The sequence below is a fragment of the Synchiropus splendidus genome, chromosome 17 (genome assembly GCF_027744825.2).
Source record: "Synchiropus splendidus isolate RoL2022-P1 chromosome 17, RoL_Sspl_1.0, whole genome shotgun sequence".
Taxonomy (NCBI): domain Eukaryota; kingdom Metazoa; phylum Chordata; class Actinopteri; order Syngnathiformes; family Callionymidae; genus Synchiropus; species Synchiropus splendidus.
In genome coordinates, this window is record NC_071350.1 from 15,150,980 (window position 1) to 15,174,291 (window position 23,312).

At 41.5% G+C, this 23,312-nt stretch overlaps 1 protein-coding gene across 1 annotated transcript; it reads right to left on the reverse strand.

Annotated features, from left to right (window-relative positions):
* Window positions 1-2,264: 2,264 nt before the first annotated feature.
* drd1b (dopamine receptor D1b) lies at window positions 2,265-13,502 on the reverse strand. The gene is made up of 2 exons (XM_053847487.1): window positions 13,022-13,502; window positions 2,265-12,420 (listed from the first exon to the last, which is right to left on the reverse strand). The coding sequence occupies exon 2, from the start codon at window positions 12,145-12,147 to the stop codon at window positions 10,765-10,767; it is 1,383 nt and encodes a 460-aa protein (XP_053703462.1). The 5' UTR covers window positions 12,148-12,420; window positions 13,022-13,502; the 3' UTR covers window positions 2,265-10,764.
* Between the last annotated feature and the right edge of the window lie 9,810 nt (window positions 13,503-23,312).

The window sequence follows — 23,312 nt, forward strand, 5'->3', positions numbered from 1 at the left end:
CAAAGCAGCGGGCAACCAACACCCTCACATTATGCTAAGTGTACCAGTTCCTGTACAGTTACAAAAAATAAACAACCATTTATCGTTGTTTGGCTGCACAAGCAATGCTTTATTCCTATGGCTAAGGTGGAAGGTTCTGTGCACTTTATCATGAGTCAGCACTTTTTAGATCCTCAAGTCGGTGTGTAATGTGAGTAATGTACTGTATTCTTTTGACAAATATAAATGTTTACTTTTGTCTCTGACCTCATGGTGGATTGATGTTTCTGCGAAACAAGACACTTTTAAAAACACATTTTTTTCCTGGTGACAGGCCCATGTTGCAAGGTCAAACAAAAAAACAAAACACCCACAGGAACAATTATGGCGATGAGGTGTTCCAGGTTATTGCCACTCCCATGTGAGTCATGCTCTCACCATGTCACCCTGAAGGTTGTGGCTCCACCACTGATGCAAGTCCTCGGCCAGAGGATCCATTGGTTAGCAAAAGTTTTTGCCTGAATAGCAAGTCTTTATAGTCGACCTCTAAATGCAGGGTTATTGGTCAGGTAGTCCAAATGCTTTATGGTGAGAAATGCTCCCAATGGTGGGTCAAAATCCTTTCAAACAACTGCCTTCTTGCTGTTTCAGTACCAGGAATAGGGGAAAACTGGTCCCTCCGATAGTCCATCTGCAACTGTTTTACTTCCCAACGCTCAACTCCCCCCAATGCAGCCAGTAGCCAAGGAATCCAGAGCCTCCTTAAAGTCTTAACCGGGGTCCCAAACTTGCGACTCGCGGGCCATTTGTGGGCCACTGGATGCAGTTCACCGGCCTGCCACTGAGTCTTTTCTTATGTTACGTGCAGCAAATTGGGGATTTCCCCTCGCTAGAAGGAATCCCATCTTAAAAGACTGGTCAGTCAATTTTGAGACCCAAACTCCAAACACCACACAACCCTATTGTCTCATACAACGAATTGCATCTGGTCTCATTCTGAATCCACTTGCCTTTGGGAGCACACAATCCAGAACCTCACCCAACTCAGTAGGTCCATATTGTTTTTGACTCCTGAAAACCAAGCCGTGTCAAGGTGCACATACTCATTTGTGCGGAGACTATGGCATTCTTTCCATTTTCACGTCCGCTGAATATGTGTTTTTCAAGTCTGCAAAATAAGCTTGTTATACATTTACAGCCCCCCAATCTGAGCGGCCGAGCTCAAGACCCAAATGGGCACTAGACGAGTTATATAAGCACATTATGACTGTATGAATGCACTGAGCTGTTTCCATCCTGGAAACTGGATCCCCCATTACAGACTGATAAAGTAACAACCTTTTTACCGCCAGATAGATGGGCATCCCCTCTGGCAGTCCTGCCCCTGGGACCTGCACGTGTGTCCCGATATCAGGCTTTAGGAAGGTCTGTCATAAAAAAAAAAAAGAAAGAAGAAAGTCAACACAAGTATTGCTAGCTTGTGCCTCAGCGCGCCATCCTTCCGTTTATCCAAGCACAGGTCCAGAAGTAGCCCAGTCAGCAAGTATAGCCAGACTTCCGTGCAGAAACCTCCTCCAGCTCCCCCGTCCCAGGGGATATGAACGCGCCGAGTCTGGTGGCCTTGTTTGAAATGCCTCTCCAGATCAAGCTTTTTTTTTTAAGAAGAATGAGAGCAAGTGTCTGTGTCATAGCTTTAACTTAACTCATGAAAAAAAAAAAAAAAAATAAATAAATATATAAAATATATATATATATTATTTATATTATTATTTATATTATTATTTATATAATTTATATATTTTTTAATATATATTTTTAGGGGGAAAAAAATATATGATTCCTTCTATTGACCATAATAAACACTGGACTCAAAATATTGCAAATGTTGAATGCATTTAGCTGGTTAGTTTTTACATAATTTTTTTATTAATTTTATTTCAAACATATTGCATTATTTTCTCCCTCAAATATTTAGATTTATTTAATGTAAATCATAAAGTCATAAGAAATAGATAATAATTGTGTTTAAATTAGGTTTTTTTTATAGTTTTATATATAAATTGTATATATATATAATTATCAGGTTTTATATATATAAATTGTATATAAACGGTAAACACTTACAAACTCACGTACAAACTCTTTCGAGTACTCATAGAATTTTATATATAGTGAATGAAAAAAAAAATACAAATAAATACCAATTACGCCCAATAGATCTTATTTACATTGGGAAAAAGGGAAACACTTTCCTAATCATTCTGTGAACTGTAGGGAAGTAATATACAGAGGGATTATTTAGAACAAGTTCCAAATGTGAAGTGGATCTGCGGCAGTACTTTATCTCGCGAGTCAGGCGGCGAGCAAGTTGAGGATGTGTCAGTTGTCAAGTAGCTGTCAGGTTATGTAAATGCAGCAGGAGCGCGGCGAGGACACAGCGTTCGGGGTGTTGGTGGTGGGGTGGGCGGAAAAAAAAAAATCCGTCACTGTTCCGAATCAATGTCCATTGATCCTCTCCCTGCGACCCGATCCAGCAGGGGCCACAGCAGAACAGAGAAGCAGCAAGATTCCAATGAAGCCACACGTCTTTATTTACAAGAAAGGGCACATTTATTTCTCTGTACCAGCTGTAAACTAAATACTTCAGGGGTTAGAACTCTTGACATCACGTTCATGTAACATGTAAATAAATAAATATATAAATAGTCACCGACAATATTAAATTAAAACAAACAATAAAAGCATTGAAGTTGGCTACACACATTAAGGATTTTTGAAAAAGCACTTGTGTTCATCACAACTACATTTTTAAACATCAGTACAGGTACAATACTGCATCCCTGCGTCCACAACACTAGCTCTGTTTTTAATGAGAACTTCATGAGTAAAACAAAAATAAATACTTTTTTTTTTTTTACTTTTCAGAACTGAAGGAGGCAATAATGGTGCGTTCAAGTGTCCACAGAATGATCTCCCACACTTTATAGAATCCATAGATTGAGTTTGTCAATGGTGCTTTCAAGTGCCTTAAAAAATGTATTTGCATTGTTGCAATATAATTTTTTCTTTCTCTAAAAGCACCCAACAGCACCATCAATCTAAATAATACGATTAATAGAAATAGAAATAATTAAACAGACAAAAAATGTTATTTGAAAAAAACAACAACCAAAATGTGTTTTGAAAAAAGACATTTTAGGAGAAAAGAAAAAACAAGATTTTTTTTTTTTTACACTGTTTAACTGAAGAATTTAGCTTTTATGTATGATGACTAAATCTTCTTAATTATCTAGGAACTTTGAAATATATATTGTATTTTGTAATCAGTAAAAAAAAACATATATATAATAAAGAGTATATACTTTCAGTTTGGAAAGAACTTCAAAAATTGGGGAGGGAAAAAAAGAACAAAATAATAATAATTGTAATTATAAATAATAACATCATTAATAATTTTTCACATTGAGCATTTTCTTTAAAAAAAAAAAAAAAACAGGCCAAATATCGCCTGATAAAAACAAAAAAGTTGGCACATTCAATAAATTCTGAAAAAGGAAGTGATTCATTTTAAATGAGTCGAGATGCTACATCATTAGCATTGTTAGCAACATCACAGCCAGTCAGAAAAATGAAGCCAATTGGCTTCCGTCATATGAAACTGGACAAAAATAAGCGCTTCCTGTTGGTTGGATTGAGCATCGTGTTGATTCAGAAAAGTCACATTCCAAGGCTGAAACGTCTCATAAAGCACATTGGTTTGCTTGGAAAACACTTCTCTGTGTTGTTGGACTGTGGATTTAATAATCCAGACTGCAGTTATTGAAAATATTTAAGAGAGACAACAGTTCAATTTGAATTTCCGGCACTGAAAAGTTCATGACACCAACTAAGCGTCCAGCCCGCTCTCTCACGGCCGCTTTTGTTTCAGTCCCGTACACTGAGAGGAGAATGCTGTCGCCCGACTTCTTCCTTGGAGCAGAACGTTGCTCTCATGGGAACAATATCCCCGTGTTCTGAAGTAAAGGCAGTGACTGCCCCGAGCGTGACTCACCGAGTTGACAAGGTGAGATCCCAGGAGAGGCGGGTGGGAGGGGGGAGGAGTCTGGGGTCAAATCTCTTCTCTGACTATCAATCTCCCGTACGTGACAAACAAACTTGGGTTTATCTGTCGGGTTTGCTTCTGCGGGCGCCATGTTCAAATCTCAGTTCCACTACAACTGATGACAAAACAAACACATATAAATAAAAATGGACAATGAATATGACTGTGTTGTGTTACTAGGAAAAGAACTGCTGACTTTGTGATTCATTGTCCAGGGAAATTTCGTACAGTACTGTGTAGCATACAGAGCAGTGTAATTTAGTCTTGAAATATATGTAGGATAGTTTAGGTCCTGTAGTACAGTACAGGAAAGTATGTACAACACAGTATATACAGCGCACTGTAGTGAGCTTCAGCAGTAGTTGAGGGCGACGCCCTTCAGCTCATCTTGAAATAAAGTGCCCAGGTATTATTTGCACCAGCTCTACTTTGAGTCCCTGTCAGATGGCTGACCTCACACCGTCTCTTGATGAGAGTCAAAACAAACAACAGGAGTCAAAGTCAACCGGTTCAGCGATAGCTCTGTCTTTTGGCTCAGCTCTTTCTTCATCACAAAACAGGGTGAGATTTGATAATGCATGTCATTTACAGTGTAGAACACAGCAGAATTTGATCGTATGCCATGCAGTTCAGTGTAACACGACGCAGTGTACGACAGTATGGTATGATACAGTGTAGACCAGAACAGGTCAATAAAGTGCAGTTGGGAAAAAAATCTCAAAATCTCAACATTTCATCTGCAATTCAATCCCATTAGGATTGAAAAAAGGAATACTACGATTGGGATTATTGCTCTAATTTAGCTGTGGATTGTAGCTTCTTTTTATTCCACTATAGAATGTTGGATCTTGGAGTGAAAGCCAAATGATAGAAGGGCAGCAGGTGAGTCTCAGAAGAGAACCAGAAAAGCCCTGTCTCTTTAATAATGAATTCAATCTGTGTTAACATCCGAAGCGCGAGGGACGGCGCAGAACGGGAGCAAACCCTCCTCTCGGGCGCTTTCCTCACATGCACTGCAGTGTGTGCACTTTATTGCGTCCGGTGAATGAGAACTGGTGAGGAGCGGGGAGAAACGCCACCGCAAGATTAGCTGCTAGTTAATTCCGAAAGCCGGAGCCAGGGTCAGAGCCAGAAGGACAATTAGCTGCCAGTGTGTCACAACAAGTGGAGGCACATATTGAGCTAAAAGGCCGCCCCCGCACACACATCAGCCCGGCCTCGCAGATACCGATGGATTTTCCAGGGCAGGAAAATCAAATGTTTTGTTGAAGAGTGATTGCGTTCTATTGGATGAACTCGCTCTCCCTCCCATGTAGCGGCGTTTCACGCCTTCATGGTCACACACGCCGCAGACGGTGGATGCTCAACGTATAATGTCAGAGAGCTGGCTTCGTGCTCGAAGCGGAGAGAGACCAGCTGGGTGTGCACTCCATTTGGAGGCATGTTTGGGCTGGCTGGGGTGTTTATTTTCAGGTTAAATCCCTCAGAGAGCTAAGTCAAATTCCGACACACTGATACCCAAACACATGAAGCTTTTCAGTCGATATGAATAGTTGGATTGTCGTCGCCATTGGTGTGCAGCACAATGGGTTTTAGATCATTTCCCAGTAGGACAGTTGGTTATTCATCTCCTTTTCAAGTGATGCAAACAATCTCCTTTATTTTTCAAGCCCAACGCATTGAGACAATGCTGCTACTTTCCTGAGCAAATAAGACATTGTGAAAACTGCTCATCATTTACGCTTTTCTTTCACTCACATCTCGGCTTAGCAAAATAGAAAATATTTTTCTTACTTACACGGCAGTTTTGTGGGGTTTATCGCAGGATTACATTAAGAATCTGAACAAAGAGATACCACCTAGTTGTGGTATTAGTAATAGTATTTTAATATATGAAAAAAAATAAGCTGAAAAAAAAGGTATTGAAGCAAGATTAATCCAAAAACAAACTTTAATAAATGTTTCTTTTCTCCTGCGCACGTCTATGGACAGTAATGTCTTCTATTCACTACTAACTTCTATCCCCTCACTCAGAACAAGCGAAAGAGACAAAGAAGTAATCCTCCTTATCGTTCACCAGAGAAGCTAATGTGGCTACATCCTGCCTTCCAACCTTTGCAACATCCAGGTCCGCACTGAATCCCAGACTGATGACAAGGCTCCTTTCCCATGTAAGTGCGATACAAACTCACCCCTTAGCGGAACTCGTCTGAGAGTCACCCTGACTTCAAGAATCGCCTTCTGGCTCAGCTCTACTTTTCCAAAAGACATGACCTCATTTTACACCATCCATTTTTTATTCATTGCATATTGCCCTTCTGTGACATTAATAGACAACATCAACGTCAGCTAAACCAATGTGCTTCATTTTCACTCCCAAACAATCCTGTTTTAACTGTTGTATTATGCCAATGGAGGCTGCTGTGATGATGAACTTCCTGTCATGCTGTCAGATTTTGTTAAGAGCCGTCCGCAGGATTAAAGCCTCTTTTTTTAACAGCAAGCAAAGATCTGAATTATTGAAGTTTAACCTTTACGATCTTTCTCAGCATCTCAGACAAACAGTGTGCTGTCAGTTTTTTTCCCAGAATATATTTCAGGAAAACAGCGAGGAGCTGCTGTAACAACCCAGAGGGAAGGCGTCAAAAAACAGCAGGGGTCAAACTGCATCGACCTGGGTCTCAGTAGATTTCAGATGATCATTTAATCCAGGATTAAATATTGATTCTCCAGTCGAAAAGAAAAAAAAATCAATTACTTTTTAACAGCTAATTTGATCTTAGCTGGAACAAACTATCCAGATCCTGCTTTATTGAGAAGTAGGTTGCTTTGCCATCCTTCACTGCAGGACCAGGAGTGTTCTCCGGACACAACTGATGGTCCAAAAAGCAGAGGAATTGTGAGTCTGATGTTGATGTTTTTGTTGACAACTTAATCTTAGGTTCTTGGACTCTTCCAGATTCATTATTTTTATTAGATTCCCACACACTAAAGGTGCCAAATAGTTGTACGATTACTTGCATGTACACTGGCTGACTATGGAAATAAGAATCCAACAGAAAGGTTTATGAATTCAAGGAAGCCCTGTTCGTTCTGACCGGCAGGTTTGAGCCCAACCAACTGAGCCACACAGGCCACCATAGGACAATGAGGGCTAGGTCAGCAAGAGTAAGGTTCGGTAGACAGTTTGCCGGCTTTTTCCAGCAGTCGGAAGTTGTTCAACCAAAGCCAGGTGGCAGAATCGTGAAGAAATCTGATGGTTTGGTTGTCACTATATACCTGCAGCCTGGGTCTGCACATCTCAAGGTCCCCCCAGAGCTCCAATGGTCACAAGTCAAACCAAGCAACATTGGCTGAAGTCACTGTCAAAGGAAAGCACTGACCAAACCCTGCACTGAACCCGGGATTTGTAAAATCCATGTGCAACAAACTGTCTCGCTGCAATATGGAAGCAGCGATGCAGCAAGGTCGCAGCTTCAGCGATGTGTTTCAGGCGACATTTTTGAAACACTGAGCCTTGGCTACAGGTCTCAGTCCATAAAACAACCAGAGCCCAGACTATACGGTGACCTAGACAGAGAGTAAAAGTGGAATGGAAGACCATCGGTCAATCACAGCTCTCAGAGCTGACAGCGCCGCTGAAGCATCAGATGGAACACTGACAGCGGCGTCCAAATATTTCTCTTTTAATTGCACCCACACTCGATAATGGGCTACAGTTCTGCCTCTGTGAGTTGCCACCTTGACAGATTTTAACAGGTTTTCAAAGTACTAGTACCCACTAGAGATTTGGAAAATGATGACGGCTAAGTTGAAGAACAAGTTGGACAGAATCACAAAGGCGTTCAGCCTAGGACACATGGGAACCTGCCAGACCTCCTGACTTTCAGTCTGTCCAAACAGCCAACATATCAAGAACGTTTCTTTCCACCGGATGAGAAGATCATGGCGAGACCCATCAAGAGGATTGACCAGTTCAGTCTGGCGAATGAAACCAAGCCACATGTTTAAAGAAGGGGGGCATTCTATGGTCATCGAGTAACCACGGAATCTTCCTCAGCCTGGTTGTAAACCTGCCAACAAAACAGAACCATCTCTGATCCAGACCTATGTTTCACTAGCACTAGCATCATGAAACAGCCACAAGATCCAGTCAGTCACCTCCAAAGTGGCTGGATTATATTATCAAAACAATGGAGAAACTGTCTGAAAAAAAAGCCCTTCTCAACAAGGCCCCAGAGAAGACGCTTGAGCAACGACCACCAACCAATACTTTATAAAGTTGAAATCTCTTCACGCATGCATCTTAAACAAATGCGGTGCTTGGACAGTGACGTGACCTTACATACATATTTACAAATGCATGCCAAAGTGCTCAACATTGTGGGCACTTTACGCTACAGTTAGTGTCTCCATGACCACACATACAGAACGTCCACACACTCACAGATACAAAGACGCCATATGATACAGGAAACAGTACAAGGCATTTAAAGTCGTGAATAATCATTGGTACTAATATAAAGTTAAGTGAAAAATCTGTTGAATATCAGTGGAGCGGTTTTGTTGCCGGTAAAATGTTGGAAATCCCAATGTTGATTAGACTGACTAGATGGCAGTGTGCACAACACTGCTTTTCATGTAGCAAGAGAAGAAGACTAACTGCATTGGATGTTTTCCTTCATGCTCGGATATAAATGACTCAGCCGTTGGATTTAAGTTGAGTCGCTCAGGCATTTGTTTTTCTTCAAGACAACAGAATCTTCTTGGGTGATCATGAGTGTTTTGTAAAGAAAGACAAATCCATCATGAGCACTGTTTCACCTTTTGTTAGGCTTTTGCAAAATCTTCATTTCACAGCAAGAAAGCCAGATGCACCACGTTTAAATCCAGCCCTGATAGTGAAAGTACAGTGGCAGCAAACCTTTATACACCCCCTTGTGGCGGCAGAAATAAACGAAATGACTCGGGAGCCACTGACAGACAGAGCCTCTGATGATAATCTTCAGTTTTAGAAATGTTTAAAAAAGAACACGTCGGCCTCAACAGGCAATTACGTTTTCTTTCTTTCATTTCCAGCGGCTACCTTCAGCCTCATCCTCACAGCTGCTTTTTCATCTTTCATCAAATTATCTTCCATCTCCATCAATTTTTCATCTTTTAGAAGTAGCCGACATGTATAATCTCTCTGTACCACACCTCCTTAACACAGCATGAGCCAAATTGAGCTCCCTGGCCTCGAGTTGAACCCATGTGATTGTCATACAGCAACCACCATATGTCGAGCTGTGAGACACATATAATTCCTAAAGGATGTAGTGCAGTTCAAAACTGAGCTCAATGAAAGAGAATGTGATGCCCACCACATCCCCCCCAGGTCCTCTCTCTTCTGGGCATTCCAAGAGCTGACGGGCCACGGTGGGACGACTGGGTCTAATTTTTGTACAACTGCCAATTTTCAATGCTAATTCTCCTCCCAGAGCACAGAACAGCTGTCACACCACACGCTCCACATTGCAGCAACAGCACAGCATGGTTCCCAGCATGAGCAATTTAAAAAATCCGATATCTGCAAGTTTGCAAAAGGTCACTAAGTGACACCTCAATTCCGGCTGAGTGAACTCCGTGGCGGCTTCCCCTCCTCTTCCTGCCGTTTTTCTTTCACATCGCTTGTAATTTTAGTTAATGACTGGTGGCATTTTGCGAAAAATGTAATGATTAAAGGGTAAGGATTTTAAGAAGAGCGGCTGGAGCCAGTGAAAAAGTGGGGTTGACAGTTGAGGTCGCGGAAAGGGACAGTTCTGACTGAGAATCTGAGGGATGTAAAGTCTTTAAGGGAGTTTGCTAGAGGGAGATAAAGAAGCCTGCAGGAGAAAGACTTCCGGTGAGCACTATTAGATACCAGGACCGAGTCGTCCGCCATTACTAAGAGTTTCTCTATCTGCCCCAGTCACACTTGGTTCCCAAAACATGACTCTCCATGGGCTTGTTTCAGCGATGAAATTAGTTTTCTGAACCAACAAGAGCGTTTTTCATGCATTTCAAGTCATGGTGAGCTTGGAAAGAAAAGCAATTATTATTATCAAGTGTCGCAAAAGACAAGAAAAATCATATTCAGAACTACATAAGCAACACATCCTAAATGGAATAAAGACTTTAAACGCACCATTATTTTCATCTTAATAACTTTGGCAATTGAGTTTTTGTCTTCAGAAGAAAAACTGGATCCAAAAAAAAATCCATTTACCAACATAATACTTTCTTCCATTTAACAAATACAGACCACTTACCTACAAGACAAATTTAGCTACTAGTATTACATCTTTCTCCTCTTCACTGAAGTTGTTTTTGAAGCCAGTATTGCACAGTACTCACTTGCAGATGTATACGTCTTTGCAAAAAAAAATGTATACAAGTGCACCGCTATCATTGTCAACATTTATAATGAAATTCTCTGTTGATTTCATGTGTAAATGCTGAGGGTATTTTGCAGATGGTTATATCCAGGTTAAAGTGCCTTAACTTGAAAACATTCTGAAGGTAATTCCACGTCAGTGTTTATCGCACACTGTGTTGAATGTTCGTGGAGATGTTTGTTCATTCTGCCGTCCTTCTGTGTAAGCTTTTTGTTTTTTTTTTTTAATTGGTGTATACATACATGCTGCAGTGTATCCCCTCTTGTCTCAACAGGACATGACTTTGTGCTGTCCGTTCTGAGTAATGGGATTGATCTTTTCCAGCGTGACCTCAGTGTCACTGTCTAAATTCCCAGAGATGGCAGGGGAAAGTTTCTCCAGGGCATTGTTTACCCTCACCACCTCGGCCTCCCCACCGCATCCATGCTTGGTCGGGAGCTCCTCCTCCTGACACAGGATGCTGTGGGGAATCACGCAGCCAGATGGATGGTTGTCCTCCTTTGGGATGAGACTTTTGGGCTGATACTGGTTGGAATTGGAGGCGGCCATATTGTTGTTAATGCTGACGATCTCGATGGTGTTGCTGCCCGGGCAGAGCCGGTGGCAGCCCAGCAGGATGGAGAAGGCCTTGCGGAAATCTGCGTTGAAGGCATAGATGATGGGGTTGAGGGAGGAGTTGGCCCAGCCGAACCACACAAACACATCAAAAGTCGTTGAGCTGATACAGGGGAAGTCGTTGGCCAGGTCCGGCGAATTGGGCTCGCAGAATGGAACCATACAGTTTAGGATGAAGAAGGGTAACCAGCAGCACACAAACACTCCCATGATGACCGAAAGAGTCTTCAAGACTTTGGTTTCTCGCTTGAAAGACATTTTGAAGGAGCTCTCCGACTCCATGTTGGAGCTATTCCCCATGCTGCTGTGACGGTTTTTGGCACTCTCAGCCGCCCGCTCCAGGGCCGATATTCTCCGAATCTGTTTTTGGGCGATGCGGTAGATGCGGGTGTACGTGACGATCATAATAGCCACGGGGATGTAGAAGCTGATGAGGGAGGAGGAGATGGCGTAGGTCCTGTTAAGGCTGGAGTCGCAGTTGTCGGGCGGCAGGTCGCCTGCAAACGTTCCATTCAGCTCTGCGTAGCTGGTGGTCTGAGCTTTGTGCCAGTTCAGCTGCACCGGAATGAAGGAGATGAGTACAGACAGAGTCCATGCCACACTGATCATAAGACATGCAACCTTCGGTGTCATCTTGCGCTCGTACCGAAAAGGGCTGGAGATGGCCCAGTAGCGGTCAACGCTTATAACGCACAAGTTCAAGATGGAGGCAGTGGAGCACATGATGTCGAACGCCACCCAGACGTTGCAGAAGGCGCCGAACGGCCAAAAGCCCACGATCTCAGTGGCCGCCTTCCATGGCATCACCAGGATGGCGACGAGCAGATCTGAGATCGCCAGCGAGATCACAAAGAAGTTGGTGACCTTGGAGCGCAGGTGTCTGAACTTGGTGACGGCGGCGCACACGAGCGTGTTACCAAGCAGCGTGGTGAAGATGAGGAGGGAGAGGAAGCATCCTGTCAACACACGTTTGGACGAGTCTCTCTCCGGGAGCAGCTGCTTGCCATCTCGGACTGTCGAGAAATTCTGATCCATTGTTTATATTACGCTGCGAGAGAAGGGATGGGTGTCGGGAGGGGGGGCGTCAGCAGTCACCCCATCACATCCCCAGCCTCCTGCAGATGTGCCACCCTGGGGACAGTGTCAGACGGAGAGTGCCGTTGTGGTCGTCGTCGCTGGAGAAGAGAATTGTCTGGGCACCAGCTCTCCCACAGACCGGCTCATCCATGGACTCTTGGTCTTTACCATCCTCGCTGCTACATCAGAACGACCTCTCCACAATACGTCCCTCAAAATCTTGGTCCAATCCTGCAGCAGGAGAACAGACAGCAAGCACTGTACGTTGAGGCAGCAGTGAGAGATGACATTCTTTCAAGTCGCTCTGTGAATGAGCCTCAGCCTCCAAGCCCTCAGTGAAAGTTTGGCTCCATACCGCCAGCCAGCTGTTGAGTAAACAGAGGCTTGTGCGATCATTAGCCTTATATAGCACCTCATCAATAACTGGTATTGATGGTTTTCACGCTACGTTTATCTGATTTGTTTAATGATCCTCCAGGCGTTTCCACTGTAACTGTGCCTTTATTGATGCTCATCATCTCCACTCTTATTATTCTTATCTTCGGTTCCACCGCAGGCTGCTTTTTTAAGGCAAGATGCCGTCAATATGAGCAGAAAAGTGAGTCGGATCTTCTGCTGCCGTCTTTAATCCTCATGGAATGTGCTTTTTTTTTAGGTTGCGTGCTGGCATTAAAAATCACTTAAGCACACATTCGCTGCCTCAGCTCAGATATTTCATTTTAAAATTGCTCTTTTCCTCGCGTGACTCTGAAAATCCGCTCTTTTGACCGACATTAAAAGCAATGTCATCCCGGCTGGTCCAAGTTAGAAAAGGAACCAGAAGGTTGCTCACCTCCTCTGCGCTCTCCTCCGATCACGCATCCTTCATTGCGCGCCTCCTCGGGTCTTTCCACGCTCTTTAAACGCTCCTTTTCGTCCAAAACCATCCTCGTGGCGTAACATTCAGTTGCCGTGTGACGCGTCGGACTGGGCAAGGTAATGAAACCACGGTCTCTCCGCGACGCATTCAAGTGCGCCCCTCTCTCTCCGCCGCTGTGCGCCACCGTCGCTGCAAGAGCCGCGCCATCAATCCAGGCGGAGTGAGTGAAGGTTAAATCCATCTAAAGTCACGCATAATGGCACGTTTGTACCACATGGAACTTCACTCTTCGTGGCGAAAACGCGCATCAAGTTTGGGGTTTTTTAAATAAAGCGCTAAACTTTTGCGCCGGTGACGAATAAAGCGCTCAATAAAAGTCCCATTACCATTGTGAGGAAATGTAAAAGTAGATGTCCTCGGATGAACTAGTGGCCAGGAGGCACACAGAGAAGCACGATGAGGCCATCTGCTGGAGACTTTAAAACATATTCAGACTTGGATAATTGACATTATAGGTCGACAGCCACGTCTTGTTACATGGATGTGGAGTCATTTCATGCCACGTCTCGGAGGAAACCAAAACAAACACGCTTTCTGCACTATATTATTCATGAGCACATATTAAAACGCAGTACATGAGTCATCTGATGTTGCAAAAATGTAAAAATTCTGCTGAGAAAATTCACTTGGTTGTCAATGAGTTTGTATGGGAAAAGATAACAGTCAACAATTGCTCCTCATCTACGACTTTTGTTCACTAAATTCTCTCATTTCAAGTCATTTGTGAGAGAAAATATCATTTATTTTACTTATTTCTAGTCTTAAATTTAAGGTAACTTTTTGTCAAGATGTATGTGTAGAAAAACAAATGTTTACTCATTGAAAAAAGTCTGCATGACCATTAAAATCAACACAATTAGAAATAAAAAAAATATATATATATTGCACAAAAGACCCAATTTGAAATATCTGTTGAGTGTTGAATGAATGTTTAGTGAAAGAAGACATGGAGGTCATTTAAGAAGTAGCACGGTCAAGTAAATATAACTACAGATCTTTGCTAAAAAAATAGCCATGTCATGCCAACAGACATCTGTGAGCACATGTGCACACGGCTGCACAGACACCAATGACGTGCCGTGGTGTGACGCTTGTGCCGGTGCAGCCCATACGTGTGCTGGCGCGAGTGCATGTGTGTGTGTTGGTGTGAGTAATGCGTGTGGACAAGTGGAGTGTAAGAGGCCTGGCAGACACGACGCCCACATCTCCCCGTAGCGCCGAGTCAGGCTGTGCGTGCAGCAGACAAGGTTCAAACCAAGACCACGTTATACACAAAATACACACACGCTCAATCACTCACACACGCACACACAACCAGCCATGCAGGATAATTCTGTCTGCTCCAAAAAGCAAACAAAATAGAATAAAGCAGAGCCGGATTGTGCTCTTGAGATGTATTTTTGGGGATGACTTTTTGATTTTGTCCTTGCAAAGTGCCTAAATATCTCAGCTGATGGTTCGACATATTCAGCTGGCTGGCGGAAGATGGTGGAGCACCACAGCTTTCACTTCGATTTGACAGGAGTTAATCAAGTTTCTGCTGTCGACTTTACATTCTGGTCAGGAAATGAGACCGCTTTCACTGGGCTCATGCTGGCAGCCGTAGTTCAGATTTCATTATTTCATAGATATCAGCCTGCTCTGTTCTTTCTGCTCAGGTTCTTCTCACTGCGACATAGTCAGCTGCAGCTCAGCTATAGCATCACAGTTTGCCATGAAAAGTCCTTTTAAAATACACTCCCATCGTGTGTTGCTGAAGCAACTCCTCCACTGTCACCTAACCCTCTTAAGTCACACCTTCTTGACCTCATTCACCATGTCCATTAACCTCGGCAGTTGTCTTCAATCCACTCCAAAACCCACCCACTCCTCTACCAGCTGAACCAAACAGTCGTTTTAGACCAACAGCATGCAGTTTGTGCGACAGTCGCACGCATATTTCAGCCCTTTTGTCCTCAACCGCAGCCCCAAAACAAGTCGAACAAGTCTCCTAGTGTCGCTCACTCTTCCTCATTCACATCCACTCCATTAGTGGGGTGAGCTCTTCAAAGCTTGAGAGTTACAAGGCTTCCTGGAAAACATAGAGGCGATGCCTTCAGGAGCTCTCTGGTAGTATGTTGATGTTGATTTTCTAATGGCCTTCTAAAGTTTTATTAATATAGCAAAATAAAGTTTTAAAAAAATTAAATACTGTTAAATAAAGATGAAATGAAAATATGTTTTAATCATTTATTCCCCCATTATATATATATATATATATATATATATATATATATATATATATATATATATATTCTTCAATTAATCTTAATCTTAAACAACAATTTATATCATACATTAATTCAGCCTCTTACACTTTTTCCAGAGTTTATTTAATGTTGTTCCATTATTTTATTGGGCTGTGAACGTGGAGGAAAATTTCTACAGCTCTGACAGCACTTGAACGTCTCATCTTAAATATTGCGATGTTATTAAGAAACATATATAAGTAGCTAATATTAGTTTCTCGAGCCTGCTGACTTATTTAAAGACTCCCTGTTTGTTTGAAAACCACATGAAAAAGTGAACCTTGCTTCACCTCTGGAGATCAAACCTTGGCTTGGACAGCGTGACTACAAACAGCACCTGTTTTCATCGGCTTCCTTTCATCAGTCTTGTTGTCAGGAAGTAAAAACTCCGATCACAGCCATCACTTTGTGCCCGGGCACTGTCTTTAATAAGGCCTCAGAGAAAGTGCCAGCAGCTGCGAGCTCGCAAAGATTGATATCGACAAAAGGATGAAAAGCCAGTCACTCAATCAAGCTTGACACATGTGGGGACTGGGAGATGTGGGGTTTTTTTTTGACATTGACAAATAGCATGTCTTCTGTGAGACTTCATTAGCAAAACCCCAGGATCCGACAAGCTTTTTAAATAAACAAAACATGTTCTCACCTATATCTTATATATCTTTTTGTAATTGTATATATTTTTTCTGATTATTTTTATATATATTTTTAATTCATATTTAATATAGACATTATATAATTTACATTAACCTTATTGTAATTATATTTTTCTGCTTTTTATTCATATTTGTCATATGTATATGACATGACAAATATAAATAAAAAGCAGAAAAATAAAATTACAAAAATATAATTACATATATATAAAAACATATATATAAAATATATATATATCCTCGGGACCTTTATTATATATATATATATATATATATATATATATATATATATATATATATATATATATATATATTCACACTTTTTATTTATTTTTCACCTCAAAGTCAAATGCATTTCTAATATGTAATGAGCATATTATTTTTGTTAATTTAAGTATTGTATTGTATTTTATTTTAATTTTATTAGGCATTTATATTTTTTGGAATGGAGCGCAGCGCTGTGCAGTTCCCCCCCCAGTTGCTGTTTTGAGTTTTTCAGCTGGCGTGCTCAGACGGGCGGCAAAATTGATGTCGAACAGATGCTTCTGGAAAAGTCTGTCTGAACTGCTCCCCCTGTCAGCCGGATGAGATGTTTTGGTGGAAGGTGGATGATGGAGAATGAGCTGGTCCATGAAATGAGGAGCGGTAAAGTTACCGAGTGACTTCACCCAAGACCGTCGACTTCAGGAGCCATGATGCGAACATGAGTCGCGCCTTTAGCTCCCTATCATCCCTTGACTCTGGCGTATGACTCCGGATTCCTATTTCTGACACATGACAACACAATGTCGGGGCGAGTACGACAAGATTTACCGGTGAAAGTTTCTGATGATTATCGCTGGTAATTGCCCCCCGAAATTCCTACTGAAGGTCAAACAACTCATCACAGTCGGCGCCAATGAATTCCATTTTGTTCCCTGCCACCCTTTTCTTATTTGTCGCAGTGTAGTTCACATTGTTTCCAATATTAATGTGTATCTTCTGACGCCACCACACCTCCACCTCCTGGGGAGCCAATTGTTCTTCCATCCCAGGCCCCCCTCTCGCCCCCATCCCCTGACACACGCACGCACCACTCCCTCTCCTCTCCTCTTTTCTATTCGGTGTTGCGAAGGCTGCGTCAGTACCGGAGCGTCTGCGTATCACACTCAGCCAGTGATGTGTTTATAATCAGAATTATGCAAAGCAGTTGCGACGGGCAGTTTGCCACACGTCGGTTAAGTGTGTGCCAAAGGCCTAATTCACTCCCAGCAACTGGATTTAACACCTTTTATGTGCTTGTGCTTCTCTGGACAAAGCAATAACAGCTAACAAGGTTATTGCAAGTGGAAATTAAAAGGGATTCGGTTTGCCTCACTTCAAGGGCCGCAATTACAGCACCAAGAGCCCTGTTTAAGAATATAAACAACAGTCACCAACCAACACATTCGCACTACTAGGTACAAATGACTGGATCGGTGATTCTCAACCATAGCGCCGAGGCGCATGGCGCCCCCTAGAGCGCCGCTAAAAGTATTTGTTTTACACCTCTGGGCCGTGAGATGCTCAGTTTCAATACACAGAGGAGTTCTCGAAAACAGAAGATGACAGAGAAAGAGATGGCGCCACCAACAGTAAACACTATTCATGAAAGCACCTGTTGGAGGAGTTTTTGAATTAATTACAAATTTTGATGGCAATACTTTCATTTACACTTAACTTGTATCTTCTTTCTTGAAAAATATGTTTTTCTTATTTCACAATTTTTAGACATTATTATATTTATTTTACTCAGACTTTTATTTGTGATCTGCAGTTTTTCCATTTTTTCTCAACAGTTTGGATCAACTGTATTTTTTATTTCTATAGTGAATTTCGTGAATATGACTTGCAAGTCATATTCAGACTTTATGATGGCAAATAAATATCTTTGCAATGATCACATGGTTTCGTGTCATTCCACAAGGTTTTTGGTTTGGAAATGGAATAACGTGTAAGTAGATAAAATATGGTTATTGAACACAAATGCAAGCAAGAATAATGAATCAGTTCTATTCCTTGAATGGGCCCCGAGATCAAAAAGGTTAAGAAGCCCAAGAGTAGAACTCAGCTGTCTGTGTTGCATCTCGTGAAAGAGAAATGGATGTTGGTGTTAGGGTTCAGACATAGGATGGTGCCCTGGATAATTCCTGGTGTCACGTGGTGTGCAGTAGTGATGGGCTGATGAGGCTTCATGAAACAGTGTACTTATTTTTAGAGCTCTGTAGGTGGCGTTCTCAGTCTAGTGAGGCTTCATTGAAGTAGCTGTTCAAAGCCAAGGATATTAGAACACACAGTGCCATCTAGTGAAAATGAGGGCACTGTTTCATGAAGCCCATCACTAGTTATGGGTCGATGAGGTTTCATGAAACAGTGTCCTGATTTTCAGAGGCCACTAGATGGCACTGTCTGTGGTAAAACGTACTTGGAAAAACACGTTCAATGAGACCACACATCATTTCTAAATCGAGGTTGCAATCTACTGGCCTCTGAAAATTAGGACACTGTTTCGTGAACCCTGTCATGCAGTATATAGTACCTCAAATGATCATCTGGCTACAGTCACTATCACCACAGCCTATTCTCAACTGTCATACATTTGAACCCAGTGAAACACCTATACGTCGACATGTACGTGGCTGACATCGGCATCAACACTGAAGGCAAAAGTCTACTGTGTTTGTCTCTTTGTGAGTGAGGATGTATTGAAACAGACACAAAGAATGTTCAAGTGCCTTGTTCCACGTGTTAAGAGTGGAATGAAATGAAACCTTTGCCGCGGATCACTACCATTCCTTTTTTACAGGCATCTCGGAAAAAGTTGCCTTGAATTACTGTCATCTGATACCGACATTTCAGAGATGCAAGGCAGCTGGAGATGCCAGTGATCATTTGGTGGCAATGGGAGTGTGAAGTACTGTCGGTTGAAAAACACATCCCACTACAATATTTGCACCAGAGTATGCACAATATTGCACATCAAACATGCCAAAAATTATACTATTTCGTGGGTAAGGGAGTTAAAAATATGCATTTATCTTTCCAGAAAACTCAAAGACGTTGCATATTAACTACAGCAGTGAATCTGCCCCCACTTTGAGTGTTTTGAAAAGTCTCCTGTAAATAAAATGGATTATTACTGTTGAGAACTGAAGGGACCGTAGTATGTGTGTGGTTCCTGAGTACGCACATTGACCGCGCTACAACCTGCTGTTGAATAAATGAATGTTCTCCGCAACTCTCCGTCCAGCATTGTAAGTTGCAATACGCTTTTGAAAAAGACAGAGCAATGTCCCACTCACATCATTATTAGGACTCACCATTGCTCACAGCCGCTTCGTTCATTCCAACTGATTTAGTGCTTTTAATGGTCCTGAAAGAGAAGCCGGAGCTAATGGGGCTGTTCATGGTAAACAACATTATTCTTTCAATTTCAATAGAAATGTAGCTCTGCTCTCTCGTGTAAACACAGAGATCTTTCTGAAAACTACATCGGCTTTTTTTCAAATTGCTTATGTTCACACATATTTTCACAAATTTATTTTAAACTGAGGAATGTATTTTAATAAACATGCTCAATTTAGAGAAGTGATAAATGCTAATAAAATCACTTTTTTGAATTGGTCGATCAAACTTTATTTATACATCAGGCACCTGCGAGCTCCAATGTTGGTCAAATGTAAAATTAAATAACAAAATGAAAGTCACACTCAACCAAAGAATTAAATAATGAAACAATCTATTACTGTTTGAAAGCCAATGGCCGCCGGCGTCTGTATTCCGTACTCGCCCAAATGAATTGTTTCATATCGCTTCTCACCACCTTCTGGAAAATCAATGGCATTTCGTGTGTTCCTGATTAAAAAGTCCCATGGCTGTGGCCAAAAGGCATAAATTATGGCCGGCTATCGCGGGTAGATGCTTACAACAACAAGGTCGCGTGTTGGAGAAAATACTGATGTTAGCAAAAATTTCATGTAAGCTGTTGTGGCGTAATGTGTGGAGAATTTAGAGGACAAAATGACTGCAATATATTTTGTAATGAAGCTGTAACATAATGAAATGTGATCATAGTGAAGACATAGTGAAATGTCATGAAATGTCCACAAATTCGACATGAAACTTGAAGAAAATCTATCGCTAAATTAGTCTGTACTACTGTAAAATATCATCATTTTCTTACCATGTTCCAGAAGAGTTAGTTAGCTAGTGCCTGTAACAGCTAGTGCTAACTAACTTAAAATATATTTTTCTTAACTTGTTTAAGAAGTGTTAGCTGGCTAGTGCTATTGTCAGCTAATGCTAACTACTTTAAAATATCATTTTCTTACCTTGTTCATCAGCTAGTGCTCGTGCCAGCTATTGCTAACTGACGTAAAATATCTTTTTCTTACCTTGTTCAAGAAGAGTTAGCTGGCTAGTGCTATTGCCAGCTAATGCTAACTACCTTAAAATACCATAATTTCCTTACCTTGTTAGTTATCTAGCGCCAGTGCTAGCTAATGCTAACTAACATAAAATATTTTCTTACCTTGTTCATGAAGAGTTAGTCAGCTAGTGCTAGCTAATGATAACTTAAAAACTTTAAAATTGATCAAGTGAAAGATCTGAATATTACATTTTCTTAATGAAAATGCGCAGTGCTTGAAAACAGTGAATACCGAACATGAAGTGGGTCGTACCGGTGGGCAAACACAATAAGATTCTGATTGAAAATATCTAATTCCCTGTATATTCTATTTGTCTTTGACACGTTTGTTTTTCTTCAGAGACGGGTCGCTGCGTCTTTTGTGTCACTCCTCACCCTTAAAGTGCGGCCATTTGTAACAAACACGTTTATCCATCACTTGTATTTGTCGCCGGAGGCTTTGAAATCCTGTGCTCTTGAGACGAGATGACACGCAGGGCGGTTATGTAAGCAGGAGATTAGCTAAAACAATAAGAAATGATTCGGACGATTTGAGTCGAGAAAGAAATAGGGGTGAGGTTGGGTTCCACAAGGTCCCGAGGATGGGGCGAGGGCGGGAGGATAAATGTGCAGGGATGCGTGAAAATGAGAGCGAATGCTGAAGGTGACTAAAAATATGAATACTGTGGAAGGAAATTGCCCTATTTGTGACCAAATTCTGGTGAAAGTACTGAACTATTGAGGGCAGTTTTCAGCTTTAAATGTAACCTTGTAGCACACATAGATAAGAGGAGATTGAATAGAGCATTTGAAATGTCACAAACTGGCATATTTGTTTATGGCACAATCTGGGCTAGGTTAACTCAGGTTTTATTGCAAATTAAACTACATGAAAATCTCCCTTTAAATTACATCCAGAGGAGAGAAAAAAATTGTGATTGATTTTTGATGGAAGTGAGATTAAACAAAATTCAAAAATGTTAATTTATTGAGTTACAACAGAGATTACTACCTGTAAACACCTGCAAATTCCTTAACTTGAGCCATCAAATGTACCTTCTTTTTCCAGTCAAACTTTTTTTTTATGTTACAACCTAAAATTATTATGGAATTTTGAATGTAGACATACAATACTACCAGTGTCGAACAAAATATTTTGATCATTTTCACAAAGAAAGAAGGAAAATAAACCAATTCTTTTATTTAGCTCTTGGATGAAGTGAAATAGGTAGCAGTTGTTGAAGTTGTCGTAGTCACGTAGCCATTGTAGAAGTTGTAGTTGTCGTAGTCATCAAACGTCTAATGGTCAGCAATGTTTTAAGGGCCTCAGAAAGATGTAGTTGCTCCATACCTGATCCAGCTCCAAGTTCAACTGCCACAGTTTAAGCCGTATACAATTGACTTGTATCTATTATGATCCTCTTGTTCACTTTCCATACTTTCCGACATCCTTCGAGTAAACAAGGAAAAGAAAATTAAATACATTTGATGGACTAAATCCACTTTTAAGTCCGTATTTCTTCTTCGTTTTGCATCACTATTTTTCATAGCGAATCTTCCCACCAACGCTTCCTCTTTTCCTTCACGGCGAGGAGCTTGATTTTCCAACTCGGATTTAATAAAGAACTATTACTGGAGTCTCTCTGTTTATGAAAGGAGCAGTTCACTGAGAGGGAAATCTCAGTTTCGCTGGGCTCCATGACAGATCACTTTTGACTGCAAGCCTCTACCACTGCCTTTATTTATTTATGAAGAATTCTATTTCTGTGACATTACTGCGTTCTCCGGCTTCCATCGTGTTTTTTTGGGTGTGTTTTTCTTTGAGGATTCATATGAGGTACAGTAAAAGTAATGCATTGTCCTCATCTAAGCCACTTCAAGTTTAAGGGGGCGACATGGTCAGATTTGCTTGGTATCAACGGAGCCCCATCACAGGACACAGTTTGTGTACTGACGGCTGAACCAATCTGAATTCCAGGCCTGAATCTGCAACACTTCTGTAGCTAAGATGGTCAGGAGTTGGATGGTCCACCATACCTCAGTGAAAGTGCAGTCTATTCAGAGAGTTTTTCAGAGACCTACAGGAATATTTAACATGTTGAAGGGGTGTTTTCCGTGTTTGCTGAGGGACCTCTGACTAAGTAGAATGCAGCCCACAGTTTAGAATGTTCAAACCTCTCTATATTGGAGAAGTGCATCAGAGATAGCACATTGAACGTGAGCCACTTTCTTCTGTGGGCAAAGTAGATAACCATAAACGGTGAATGCACCTTTACCAAGGCTGGTGTCTCTTTTAAAGCCTTTTAAACCCAGTTCCAAATACACAGGCTTTGTACGCTGACATGGTCACATGATTTGGCTTACTCACTCTAACTATTCACACGATAACAACACGAAAACACATAAAAGCCCAAACAGAAGACATAAGGTCGTGACATTTTCATGTTAGGACCGGACCGAAATAGAAAGAGGCCTATGAGCTGGACAGACTCAGGCACGATGAGTCAGTGGGCTGATAACACAGACAGGGTGAATCAGCGAGCTCAAAGCAAAGGGCTGTTTTGTGTGTGTGAGAGTGTGCATGTTTGCGGCACTATTCAAAGGAAGTGAAAGAGATAATCTTACAAACCACAAGGGAGGCTGGAGACTCTGCATCTTTAGAAGAGTGCAGTGTACATCAAGTGATTATCTATCCTCAAATTGAACTTCTTCACTGATGCTTTTGTGCCACTAATAAATGGAAAAAAATAGAGTAATTAGGAGGAACACATGCAAAATTTTGATAATATCTAATTTCAGTCTCAAATTCAAAAAGCAGATAATGACAGTGATAA